This window comes from Telopea speciosissima, chromosome 4 (genome assembly GCF_018873765.1).
Source record: "Telopea speciosissima isolate NSW1024214 ecotype Mountain lineage chromosome 4, Tspe_v1, whole genome shotgun sequence".
Classification (NCBI taxonomy): Eukaryota; Viridiplantae; Streptophyta; class Magnoliopsida; order Proteales; family Proteaceae; genus Telopea; species Telopea speciosissima.
In genome coordinates, this window is record NC_057919.1 from 58,080,141 (window position 1) to 58,092,934 (window position 12,794).

The 12,794-nt window shown below is 38.2% G+C and overlaps 1 protein-coding gene across 1 annotated transcript in view; it reads left to right on the forward strand.

The window, feature by feature from the left end:
* The window catches only part of LOC122658346, a 38,983-nt gene extending 26,902 nt beyond the window's left edge, over positions 1 to 12,081 (forward strand). Inside the window, exons 7-14 of the mRNA XM_043853262.1 lie at positions 5,514 to 5,594; positions 7,929 to 8,027; positions 9,106 to 9,264; positions 9,361 to 9,421; positions 9,529 to 9,599; positions 10,291 to 10,332; positions 10,839 to 11,033; positions 11,453 to 12,081. Of these exons, the coding sequence (XP_043709197.1) occupies positions 5,514 to 5,594; positions 7,929 to 8,027; positions 9,106 to 9,264; positions 9,361 to 9,421; positions 9,529 to 9,599; positions 10,291 to 10,332; positions 10,839 to 11,033; positions 11,453 to 11,896 (1,152 nt within the window). The 3' untranslated portion in view covers positions 11,897 to 12,081. The remainder of the gene's footprint in view (positions 1 to 5,513; positions 5,595 to 7,928; positions 8,028 to 9,105; positions 9,265 to 9,360; positions 9,422 to 9,528; positions 9,600 to 10,290; positions 10,333 to 10,838; positions 11,034 to 11,452) is intronic.
* The last annotated feature ends 713 nt before the right edge of the window (positions 12,082 to 12,794 follow it).

Genomic DNA, 12,794 nt, shown 5'->3' on the forward strand with positions numbered 1-12,794 from the left:
GATAGCCTCCAATCTAGCCACTAGAGCAAAAGTTTCCTCAAAATCAATGCCTTCATCCTAAGTATATGCCTTGCAAACTAGTCTTGCCTAGTTCCGAATTACTTGTCCATCTTCATTTAACTTGCTTCGAAAGACCCACTTTGTACCAATCATATTTTTGTCAGTTGATCTTAGCTCAAACTCCCAAGTTTGATTCCTCTCAATTTGATTAAGTTCTCTTCCATAGCTCTCTCCTAGTTTTCATCTTGACTTGCTTAAGCTACATTCTTGAGTTCTACGCAAGTTAGAAGAGAATAAGTGTTGGTATTCATTTGCCTTGTCTGAACTCCAACCTTAGGATCTCCAACGATTTGCTCCTCAGGATGATTTTTTGTACCATCTTCCTGACTTGGATCTTCTTGCTTCCTCCACCTCTGAGTCAAACTTTGGTTCTTCTTCCTCGTTCATTTTCAACCCCTTATACTGGGCACGGTGTGTCTACAGTTTTGCTTCCTTGATCTTGGCATCACCCTCATGCATGCTTCTCAGTTTGTCCCAAATCTCTTTGGTAGTTCTGCAGCCCATGACCATGACAAGCTCACTGTCTAAAAGACCACACATTATGGCATTCTTGGCCTTGGGGTCATGCTCATACTTTTTCTTCTTTGTTGTATCAGTGGGGAAAGTAGCAGATGGGGGTATAGCCATTCAAAATGGATTTCCAAACATCATATCCCAAAGCACTGAGATATGTCTCCAATCTAATCCTCTAGAAGGTGTCGTTTGTACCATCGAACAACGGAGCCTTGTTCAAAGAAAAACCTTCACCAGATGTCATTTGAGTTCACTGGGATCTCCCTTGGCTGATTTAGCCGAATAAAAGGACCAGGCTCTGATACAAATTGTTGAACTCACACCATCATTGAGAGGGGGGGTGAATCAATGACTGCAAAAAACTTCTTCCTCTAAGAGATGATCTAGTCAAGAGGCACTTGTAGGCAAAGCAATCACACAAACACACGTCCACAGTGCAAATAGTTACTTGAACTACAATCCAAATCTATCCTGGGTATAAAGCAAAATACAAATTTTAGTAGCACCGACTACAAGGAGCACCAAGCCTCAAATTTATGTAGCATCCACTACGAAGGAGCATCTACTCCTCTATCAAGCACCCACTTGATAGCTTACAATGCTTTGTTTAATTTGAAATACGAGGATGTCTCAAAATAATCACAAAACTGTCTCAGGTATTTTATCAAACAGCTAATACAGTCAAGCTTACAAATATATGGAAGAAAGCAAAATAAATAGGTTACCTACAACCAAGTTGCTTCTTCCTTATCTCACACTCACACTCGTCTCTTCTTCACTTCTTGAGCTTCAACCAAGCAAGCTATGTAGGCTTGAATGCTTCTTGACTTCTTACAGAACCCTTGGCTTGTTCTCAATCTCTTCATTTCGTTCCTTCACAACCCTTGTTGATTTGACTGTGAAACTTGAAGAACCCCTCTCACAAATTGTTTGATTGATGGCTTCAATGTGTGGCTTCAAAGTTCTCTTCAAGGGTTCTTGGGTATCTTCCTCTAATTTTCTTGCACAAGAATACCCTCTTATATATGGCACATGATGACTTTAGAAAATAAACCATGTGTAACCACATTCGACGTCGAGTGCTTCGGATCTACATTCGATGAGGCTTGGTTGACGTCGGATGAGTGTCTCCGAAGTCAACCAGCCGTTAGTCGACGTCAGCAAATCTCCATGTGGTATCAAACAGAACACATTAAGAGTCGACTTCCTTAGAAACACTGATCGACAGGGAATGTCCTCTGGTCGTTGCTTGATAAGGCGCAGTCGACATTGAATGATATCAAGAATCCTTATGTTGAGGTCGACGCATCTCTATTCAGCATCGAAAAGAGTGTATTGAGTGTCACTGTTGCATCATGTGCTCTTCTTCACGACTGATCACTCGCCCTTATCCATGTTAGTGACACCCATCCTCTGGTGTGTGTGTTGACAACAATGACAACACTCACAACACCTTGCTCAACATATGATACAATATGATACAGTTGATGTTATAAATAGATTGTGCATTATATAATAAGACAATAGGGTACTTTTTGTATAATGCAATATAATACCGTATAATGTGACCTGTATGTGTAATATACGGTGAATTATGCTAGGCCATGTACTTTATTTCTGCAAGGCCTTATCTTTCATTGGGCTTGGCCAATGTCAGACCAGTGCAAACTTTAATTTTAGCTTTAATTTTTTTTTTTTTAATCCTTCATTTTAGCCTTAAAATGAAACCTGTCGAAACCTGGAACCGGGCGAGAATATGTCCCATCAACCAAATTAAGTAATTAACTAGTGATGTGAATTTTGTGTTGCACTAAATATTAGTTTCTGTAGCAATAGAATAGATTGTACACTTGTTCTTACCTCTATCTCATTCTCACCTTGTTGGACATCATCACCGTTTTCTTGCTTATTGGAGGAATATTAATGTTGTATATTTCACTACTGCTTTTTTCCTGCAATTATTCTTTTATGAGAAAATACTCTCAATATTCAAGTGAGGAAAAGAAATAGCCAAGGTGTACATCGATTACAATACTTGACACCTCCTGCTAGAGGTGTTTACTACTGTCTTCCAGTTTGTCATTGTTGAACCTTTTTCCCTTTTTACTCCTCATGATTTTGAATTCCAGAATACAACAACAATATAGATCGTGACCTCCCATGCCTCCCAAACACTAAAAAGAAACTTCTGAATTCAGGGGAAAGTTGAACGGTGTAGTTAGACCATCAAACCCCCTTTTCCCCAATTTCTGTTCAATGGCGTAATGGTCTTAGTATCTGACCCTCTAAACCCAATCAATGCTAAGCGGTGAGGTCCCTGACAACAGAATTACAATCCTTGATAGAATTGTAGGGAAGTGCTAACAGTAAAACCGACACCAGTTTATGCGCTGTTTGTTCCTTATGATTAGCAACCAAACACCTTCTGGCACAAATAGGTTAATAACTCAAAAATTACAGGAACAAGGAAAAGATAAAAGGGATATGATCAAGGCTTCTCACCCAGGCCTTGGTTCGAATCTCACCAACCCGAAATCTGTTCAAAGATTTTTCAAATTCTGTATCTCACCAAGCAACTCTGTAACTCACAGTTATGTAGGCAAAGCCAAGATCTTTCAAATTCTGTTCTTATCGGCAGCATAGAGCGGCTAGGAGGGTTCTAGGCTCTTGTGGGGACTTCCTCCTAGACTTTTTGACCAATTAATGAACTTTACATTTTCAAGGTCTTTTACAACTAACAAGGAAACTGACCTATTGACTAAAATAAGACTTCACTACTTTAGATAATAGTTACAACTAACTAGTTAATGCTTTTCTTTTTCAGCACATATTACTCTTGAAACTTCTTGACTAAGTCTTGGACTGGAATTAATTGATCTTTTTTTTAGCACACATGAATTAATTACTCTTGACCCATCTTGACTAGAGTTATCTGAAACTTAGGCTAGAATATTTAGGACTGGAGGGTCTGGCCTGAACCAAATGAACTTAGTTTAGGCCTAGCTTCTTCCTTCTTGTGATGGTACTATTTGGAGTAGAATTTATCTGCATCATCAAGCCATGGAGAGCTTGAAGAACACATTTTTAGCAGGGTCAGTTGGGCAGAGATGCATATGTCTGTTTGTGCCTTGTACATGCGACCGTTCAACACTTAGCATCTTCTTCCCAACTTAATGGTTTTCTTCAAAAGCATCCAAAAATTACAAACCGCCATTTCCCCACCACTTCCGAGCTGCTCCTACATTCTATTTCCGACTGGAACTGGATCCACGGGTATTATTCCCTTCCGGTTCATTGTATGAGAAAAGCTTTTGACAAAGACGCACCATCCATCAGCTGCTCCACCCAATCCACTCTCCTCTACAAATACAAGCAAACAGAACATGAATCAAACCTATCAAAAAAAAAAAAAAAACATGAATCAATGTAAACCCTAGATCCATCATCCTGGTCATGCTTCTAGGATTCTAAGAAGACATCCAAAATGACCATGCACTCTTTGTTGTGGGCATGATTATAAATCTTGTAAGACTATTATTAATAAAAATAAATAAAAAGCAACAATTCCCATACCCCATATACCGAATTAAGTTCAAAATCGAACATTGAAGGATCACACACAAAAACAATTGAGAGCACTAACAGAAACCCAAACAATAATCCTTCCGCCATGTGGCTGAAGTCCCTCTTATCTCCGGTTGTTTTGTTGTTCTTTTTAGTTCTTTTGAGAGAACCAAAAGATTTCAATAAATAACTGAATATATAGGATTTCATCTCAGCTTCACCAATCAAATGCAACCCCTGTTATCTCCACCCTACCATTCCAATATTTCTCCGATGAGAAATCAAACCATAAACTAGAGTTCTGCTGGCTAACTGTGCAACATAGTTGTCAAGGCGTTGCTTAGGCGTGCAGGTGCCCTTTGCTGGAAGGTCGCCTAGGCTCGTTGTTGGTGTCGCCTTGACTTCCAGGTCCTCTCCAACACCTTGGGTCGCCTAGATGCCTTGATAACTATGCCATGCTACCAAAACATCAAAACCATCGCAGGAAAACCCCACTAAGAAGATACTGAAAAGCCAAAATTTTCTAGCTCCACCCCTGTTTTTGCCACCTAAAAGTTCTGATAGTGCTCCAATCGGGGGGGAGCTTCAGCAACTAATCCAAGCTTCCAGAAAAAAAAATATGAAAAAACCGACTGAGAAGATACTGCAACGCCAAAACCCAACCGACACAGGGAACCAAAGAACTGCATATGTCCAAATCAACGGAGTATTGAGTTTAGAGAATGAAATGTTGCTGTAAAACACAGAATGTCACCTGAAATTGACAGTTGCAGGAGAGAGTGGGCTTGCTCACCAAATAGGAAGATGAGGATGGGTTAGATATGGTTGTTGGATCCTCTCCATATGAATCATTGGCCGTTGGATTAATCATTTCCCTGAAAATGGCAGAGAAAGGATAAAGAATTTGAAGAGAGATATCAGCATTTTTATGCCAATGAAAAAAGGGTTTGAAAGGAAATTTACAGCCTTATGTGAATGTTGCCTATAATTGGCAACTTCTTACTGCGATGAAGAAGGATATGAAAGTAAATTTAAAAGCCCAAGAAACGTCAGTGGGATGGCTATCTACCTTGTATAGAAATTATATTGCTTCCAAAAGTTGAGTATTTTTGCTATCTATCTATTCTGACCAATGGGTAGTTTAGCTATTTCTTTTTTCAGAAAATGAATATTAAGGCGATATTTTCCATTTTTTCCTTTGTACTATATATCAACTGGGAGTACTCTTATTCTTTTGCTCATAAGAAATAACCCTTTTCTTTCTCCAATGTTTGAGCTTAATGCATATATGTGTTGCACTATCTATTTTTACTGATCTTAACTTTATTGACATTTTTTTCTGAGCCTGATGTGACCTTTTATCTTGCTTACCCTAGGTGAAGTTTGCAATCCAATACATGCGTAAAGTTATCCAGAAAAGGGCAAAGTTTGATATAATGGACCTGAACACCATTAAGGTTGTATCCTGCTTGTTACTTGTACCATTTTGGGCATATATCTGGATGATTAGTTGAAACAGTATAGAATCTTGGTTTTTTATATTAATTATGGAACATAATAGTAATTACGTGAACTGATCTGTGACTTAAATCTACGTAACCGCAGCCACAGTGATCTCTAGGCGATTTCACATGAACAGGATACATAGAGACCCTGTCTTGGTCATAGAAGTCAACTGAAATCTTTTATAAAGTAATTATGTTTGCTGGTGGGAAGCATTATTTAAGAGTCAGCGCAAAAGGGTCTTAACGAAAAGAATTTTGGTGCTTGTACCCCAAGGTACAAACCGTCATGTATTTGACTTTATTTTTATAATTTCCAGCTTTACTATATGAATGAGGAAGAGTCAAATGAGTCAAAGCACTTGACTTGGAGGAGTATGCTTAATTGGAGTATTCTCAGTGACTGGACTTCCATGTCTTCAAGTGGAATCAATGCAGGGGACTCCAGGAAATTCATTGAAGTTCTTAGATTCAGGAACTAATTGGATATCAAGCTGTATCCTTTGATATAGCTTACTCCTTTTTTTGAATGACCAGTTTTTGCTTTCTGTCTGCTTCATCCTTTCCTTTTCTTTCATCCTTAATGGAAGTGTTAGTAAAAACAATTATGCAGATAAACTAAAAGTAAAAGGAACTAAAAAAGGGAAGGAGCACTCTGGAAAGAACCTTGGAAGAGAAAGATACTATCGAAACCAGCGAAACTTTCTTTGCATAATATGTTCTTTCAGATATGTGTCCCGAGCTTATATCATGATTCCCCCCCCCCCCCTCTCGAAAACCTTCAGCGTTTCCTTTAGAAAACCTAGACATCTCAGATATGCTTTAGCTTACTTTATAAGGATCCTGGACCTAGTTATCTATTGGCATTCTACTTTTTAACAGGAATCTGTTATACTTTAAGCTATAGCCATTAAGCTCTACTGGTAAGGCTCCATTTATTGTGGTTCTGACTTCTGATATGTAAAACCAGTACCAACCAAAACAGATTCGAAAACATAGACCAATTTCCAGATTTAAGAGAAATTGCATAAAACAAAATCAACAACTTAGATGGCCAGATAATGCATGTCAAGCTCTCCTCTAATGGCCTAGAATAGCTACTGAAAGTTTCAGCCTGATCCAAGGGTTGGATCTGCTGGAATGGTCAATTCCTAGTTGGAGTAAGAGACCTCACGTTTGACCAGTCAAATCTTTTTGACAATCAGGTTTCAGCATCAATACACCCAATAGTAGATCAATTTATGCTATTGATTTGAGACTCAATAGACCAACAAATTTCAGTTCTTGAGTAACCTCCTAAAATTGCAAGTACTGAACCAACTTGGAATAGGAATATTGCATTCAAACAGAAAAATCAAAACTTGATTGTAGGAGAAAGTTAAGACCACTGACCGAAGAAGATGTATGGAATCAGGATATTGATCAGACCTGTAGATGACCTATTATCAGAAATCCCATCAAGAGTAGGAAAGGTATATTGTGGGTACTGCTGGTTCTGCTGCAAGATATGGTAGTACCGCTGTTGTACCTTGAATGGAGTTGATAAGAAGAGTTTAAGAGAATAACACAGCGGCAACCTGGGCTTCCCACCACAAGGTTTGATTGGTTTCACCACTAATCGTCACCTTGAATCACTACCAGGCTACAGGCAGGTCACAACTTCACCACAGCCAAGAGAGCAAAATTCTGTAGAGTAAAAAATGGTGAGCTGCAATTGGTGCTCTTTCTGTTATTTATAACAGCAACTAAAAACATTTTTAAGTAGACTAGGATACCCCCTAACCGTCCCCCTTACATGCTGTCCCACCCTTTAAACTATAAAAGGAAATAAAATAACAACTTAAATTGAACCAGTGAACCACCGATTCAACCAGAACTAACTTAAAGCACTTAAAAATAAAACAAAGCAACTTAAACTAAAACAAAGTGGACCCAGGCCACGTTAGGCCTGGTTCTTCTTGGACTTCCTACGCTGATAAGTCTTCAGTTCTGGATCACCATTTCAGTCTCCTTTGATCCATAATAGTAGGTTCCAATGTTAATTTTTAGCTTTATTACATTTAGGCGGTTTCCCTCTCATGTTCATTTCGTACTGCACTTCTTAAGACCCGTAGTGAAAATAGGAGTTCCTGCCTTTTTTGGTGTATTAGGACAAGTTTTAAATGAACGAGTATGTGAATGAAATAAAACCAGTACCAGTAAAAAGGACTTATCCTGTTGTCTTTATTTTACTTCTTTCTTTTGTTGGTCATGAAAAAAAAGTCTGATTGTAACTTATTTTTATTGTAGGTCGCAAAGTCTTGCTTCGTCCCGGTTTTACTTGGTCATGCCACCGACGATGATTTTATTCTTCCTCACCACTCTGATCAGATATATGAGGCTTATGTGGTAAGCAGTTAAGCACATTGAAAATTGCTGTAAAAAAGTTTTAGAAATATTTTCTAACTTATCTTCCAATTTTGCATCACACTTTTGCTACTTGTATTTTTTATTTGCTGGTATCAATCTAGTCATTTGCATTCCTATTTATTAAAGGGACGAAATTTACACCCAGTCGAACCTTTATTTTATAGTAATAGAATATAGAGGCTCTGTTTCTTTTCTTTCTTCTTTTGTGTGTGTGTGTGCAAAAACCATGTAATATATATATATAGACACACGCACACACGCACATAATCTTTTTCCTGAAATTTTTCCTTTTATATGATTTGTACCTGGAAACAGACAGACACGCAATAAAAAATAAATGCAGTAATACCTTCAAAATGACAGATGCACCCTTGTGGCTCTATGATTTTAAATTTTTTTCGTTGGCAGCAAACTTCCTAGTCTGTCAATCACCCGGCATGAAGGTTCTGATCAGTGAATCTTATGAATACTTTTTAAAGAAAGTTGACCCCTTAGCTCATATATTGCAATTTCAGGGAAACAAAGTTTCAAAGATTTTAAATAAAGTATCATGAGTTATATCCATGCAATTTGTTCATGGTATATACCCAACTTGACATTAATTGTTCCCCCCCACAAAAAAAAAATCGTAATAGCATCATAAGTTTTGCAGTGATGTGTATTTAGAATCATTATTTCATCTTAATAGCTCTGTACTGGCTAATGATGCATATTTTAACTTGTGATTTATCTTACTAACAACCTTTCTTATAGTTTTAAAAGTTGAATTCTACTTTTTTACTTGTCAAAAAATGAAAATTGGTAGAATTCTACTAATGTGAAACTCTTCTCATTCATTTTATAGGTTAATTTCTTATAGTTTTCTTTTTTCCTTTTTTCTTTTCTTTCAATTTGTAAAGGAGAAAAGTACATTAATGAAAGGGAAAAGGAAGATACCTCCATTTCAATTTACAGGGGAGGGGGTTTGGAATCTTCCCCGCATCTTATGCCAATGTATTGCCATTTGCTTAATATATGTGTTGCAGTTATATTAAATTTCAACTCATTTACTCAACAGGGAGACAAAAATATCATCAAATTCGAGGGAGATCACAATTCCCCGCGTCCTCAATTCTATTTTGATTCTATAACTATCTTCTTTCATAATGTTTTGCAACCTCCAAAGGAAGCAGTTGAGAGAAATTATTTTGGGACCATGCACGATTACTTTGGCAAGGTAGATGAATACTAAAAAACCTGGTTGTAGGTTTTGATTTTGCTGGAAAATGTTGGGTGCCAATTTTTAATTTTGAGTCGACAAATTTATTTGCAGGGAAGTTGGGATGCGATGCATGAAATAGGACATATAGAACATAATTTTTCGGAAACTTCAGGCATATCCCTCTTATCACGTCTATTTTTTCAGTTTGGTTTCTGTTGTACCTTTTATTTAGAAGATTTTCTGTTCTCCAATTGATTTATTAATGATTACTAATTGCAGAATCAGCAGCAAAAAGCACAGAAGATGCCATTAAAAAACTTCGTGCCATAAGACCCATGAGTCGGACAGAGGTTAGTAAAGGGGCTCCAGTTTAATGCATTGCATGTGTCTTATTTCTTATAAGTATTCAGTGAAAGATGCAGTCACCTGAACATTGAAAAACACAACACATATTTCTGTGTTTTGTGTTTTAAAACCTTACGTAGATGAGGCTATCCTTGTAAATCTCTGGCTTTGGTTGGTTTAATGCCCAAAATAAACTTATCTAGAATCAGATTAACCAGTCTAAGACTAGAAATGGGTCAGGATTGGTAGGTGTCTCCCCCTCCCCGACCCTTCTCCTCTTTTTGATATCTTTTACAGGATGGAGTGGGGGAGAAGAGAGGGAAAAGGGCTATTGGATCCAGTCGCTTTGAGGGATGGCCAACTTGATGCCTTCCCAGTTTTTCAGAACACAAATTTTAGGATTAGCTAATCCAAAATCATGGAGGAAGTAGACAGTTTAGGGTGGTTAGAGATTCGAATTTTGGTGGCTTGTTTAAGGCTGCTACCCCTGTGTCTGGCTGCTCAAGGTCAATTAAGTTGTGTTGAGGTATATGTAAGCATGTTGTCATGCAGTTTTGTACTATGATTAACACATCTGACTGAAGTTATGACTTTGGACATCGTTATAAAATATTTTAAGATTGAATATTGTGTAGTTTTGTTTTGTATGTAATATTGTCGAACTTACCAAGTGCTTGTTTCTCCAATACTTCTCAGGTCCCTTCTGATATTCCCTCCAAAGAAAAACAATCTGGAGAGGTATTTTGCTGCTGCTTTGGTATTTTTTCAGTTGTAGTTTAAAGGATCCCCCCCCCCCCCCCCCCCAACTCCACCCAAAAAAAATTCTCTTTCTGTTCTCAGTCAGTATGTATGACTGCGACACCTAAGCCAATTATTTGGAGAGCTGCCAAAGAATCTAATGAAAATATGGTGGTGTTGGACATCATAGAAATGGTGATCAACAGCTACATCTATCTATTCCTTTTAGTCAGTGAACCACCTCTTGGATGGGCTGCAGCTAGTAGCACAAAAACAATGATGATTGTATAGCTCCATCTCTTCCTTGATTCTATTCTTTTCCTTGCTTCTATCTACGTTTTATTTTGAAAAGATATATTGATGGTTTCATGTTTTCATATTAAAAAATGCAGATGGTTTAGATTGGATGTCAGTCATTAGGTGGCCTGCCTTTTTATCTGTAGTCAAAACTACTATTTCATTTACCAATGGACTGAGAGTCGAGACCCTATCATTTTTTATTGCAGAAAGAAGGAAGTGAAAAGGAGCCTGCCTCATCTTCTGGACTGATTAGCTTCGAATTCTCCAATGGTGATCTCTATGGTCCACATGTCCCAACCACAATTGATGGTGATGATGATGATGATGATGATGATGAATATGTGGAGTACCCACTCGACAATATAGCAGATTTCCCATGCAACATTGAAGAGGAAGAAAGGGTAAGTCCCATGCTAATTTTATCCCATATTTTAATTATTTTGCTTTCAATATCTCGCACACGTTCTATCAAGGGGTTCATAGGACTTACTGGGAGTTCACCTTGTTCCCAAATCAACATGCTGGGCTGATGGATAACACCTCCTAACCATTCAATTACAGCCGCCTTAACCCAACTGAGTCTGGCAAGATACTCTACTGTAAAGCGAGGAGGCTCAGGTTGGACAGGGATTCACTGAATGGACAACTGCTCACATCTGTCCCTTCCTACGGATCAGACCAGAGGCTGCTCCATAGAGAGGGCTTAGTCCACTGAAACAAGTGGCGATATATATATATATATATATATATATAGAGAGAGAGAGAGAGATCCTTTCTTCTGGACCATATTTTTCTATATTGAATGTTCAATATGATGCAGATGTTAATGGCAGCAGTTTTCGAGTCTTTAAAAGACATGGAGATCAGACATCCTCACGAGGAGCAGCAGGTATCCAATGTCAGCGCCAGTTCACCTGAATCTTCAGAGAAGGAAAACCCAGTAACTTCTTCCGTCACAGAACACAACTCAAGGCTCTCAAAGATGGATGATGGTTCCATTTCACCGACCGCCACCCAGGACTTGGTCTGTCAAAGCCCTTCGCAAGATGCAAGTGAGCCCACAATGGGAAGCATGGAGACTTCTGCTAAAAGTGGCACGTCATTGAGTGATCCCAAGTCATCTACAGGTGGCACTTCATCAGCAAAAGATGTGGACATTTCAGGTGAGACCAGAGCCACCTTGACGGTGGAGAGGAACCCAACCAACAATATTGTAGATGGATTGACACAGAGGTGGGGTTTCAACTTCTTTAGGAACAATTGAAACAATTAGTATGTTATAAGAAATGTGAAGATGTGATGTGTGCAGTTGTTATTAGAGTATAGCAAAGAAAATAAAGTTCAGTAAGGGGGAAAATGAAAAGAAAATTACAATGTGATGTGTGCAGTCTGTGTAGGTGGAAATCATATTTCTTTATATTAATGATTCAGTTTTCTTCCCCTCCCTCTTCCCCCCCCCCCCCCCCTTCCCACATTCCATTCTTGGCTTTAAATTGATGAGTTATCTAAAAAACTTATTGCATTGATCAGACAATTGTAATCATCGGAGCTATGAATCCTTCAAAAACTTCTCTGGATAAGCAATGGAAAAAGAATTTTTCGACCCACATGATGCGAGTACGGTCATGAGACAGAGAATTAGGTAGGAAGACTCACCATGTCTGGACCTGGACTCAGTTTCCACCATGAACAGACATGCGGATGTCAATCTATGACCTGAATTTGATTCGTGTATTAACCATGTCATCATCTCCTACCGTATTCTTTCTTTTTCTCTCTTGATTTTCTTCTTCTGCTCTCTCTATCATTTGTTCAGCTTTGTTTTCTTTCCTTTTCGGCTTGATGATTGTCTTCTGTTGGAATGCAGAGGGGCTTTATTCACTTCACACTCTTACAATCTTAAAAAAACATATTTTCCAGATTAAACCTGATATTATATTTTTTTGCTGGAAACAAAACTGAAAGCCCTTGATGAAAAATCTTGGCCTTGTATTTTAAATAAATTTCCTCTTTTGGATTCTGTTCATGACTTGGAGCCCTTGGATTTGGAGGGGAGACTTTGGTTGGGCTATATACCCCCATCCCAGCTGCTGATGGATTGGGTTTTTTAATGAAGAATTATCTTCTTTCCTTAATTCTATCTTTACGTTCTTTTTTCTTAT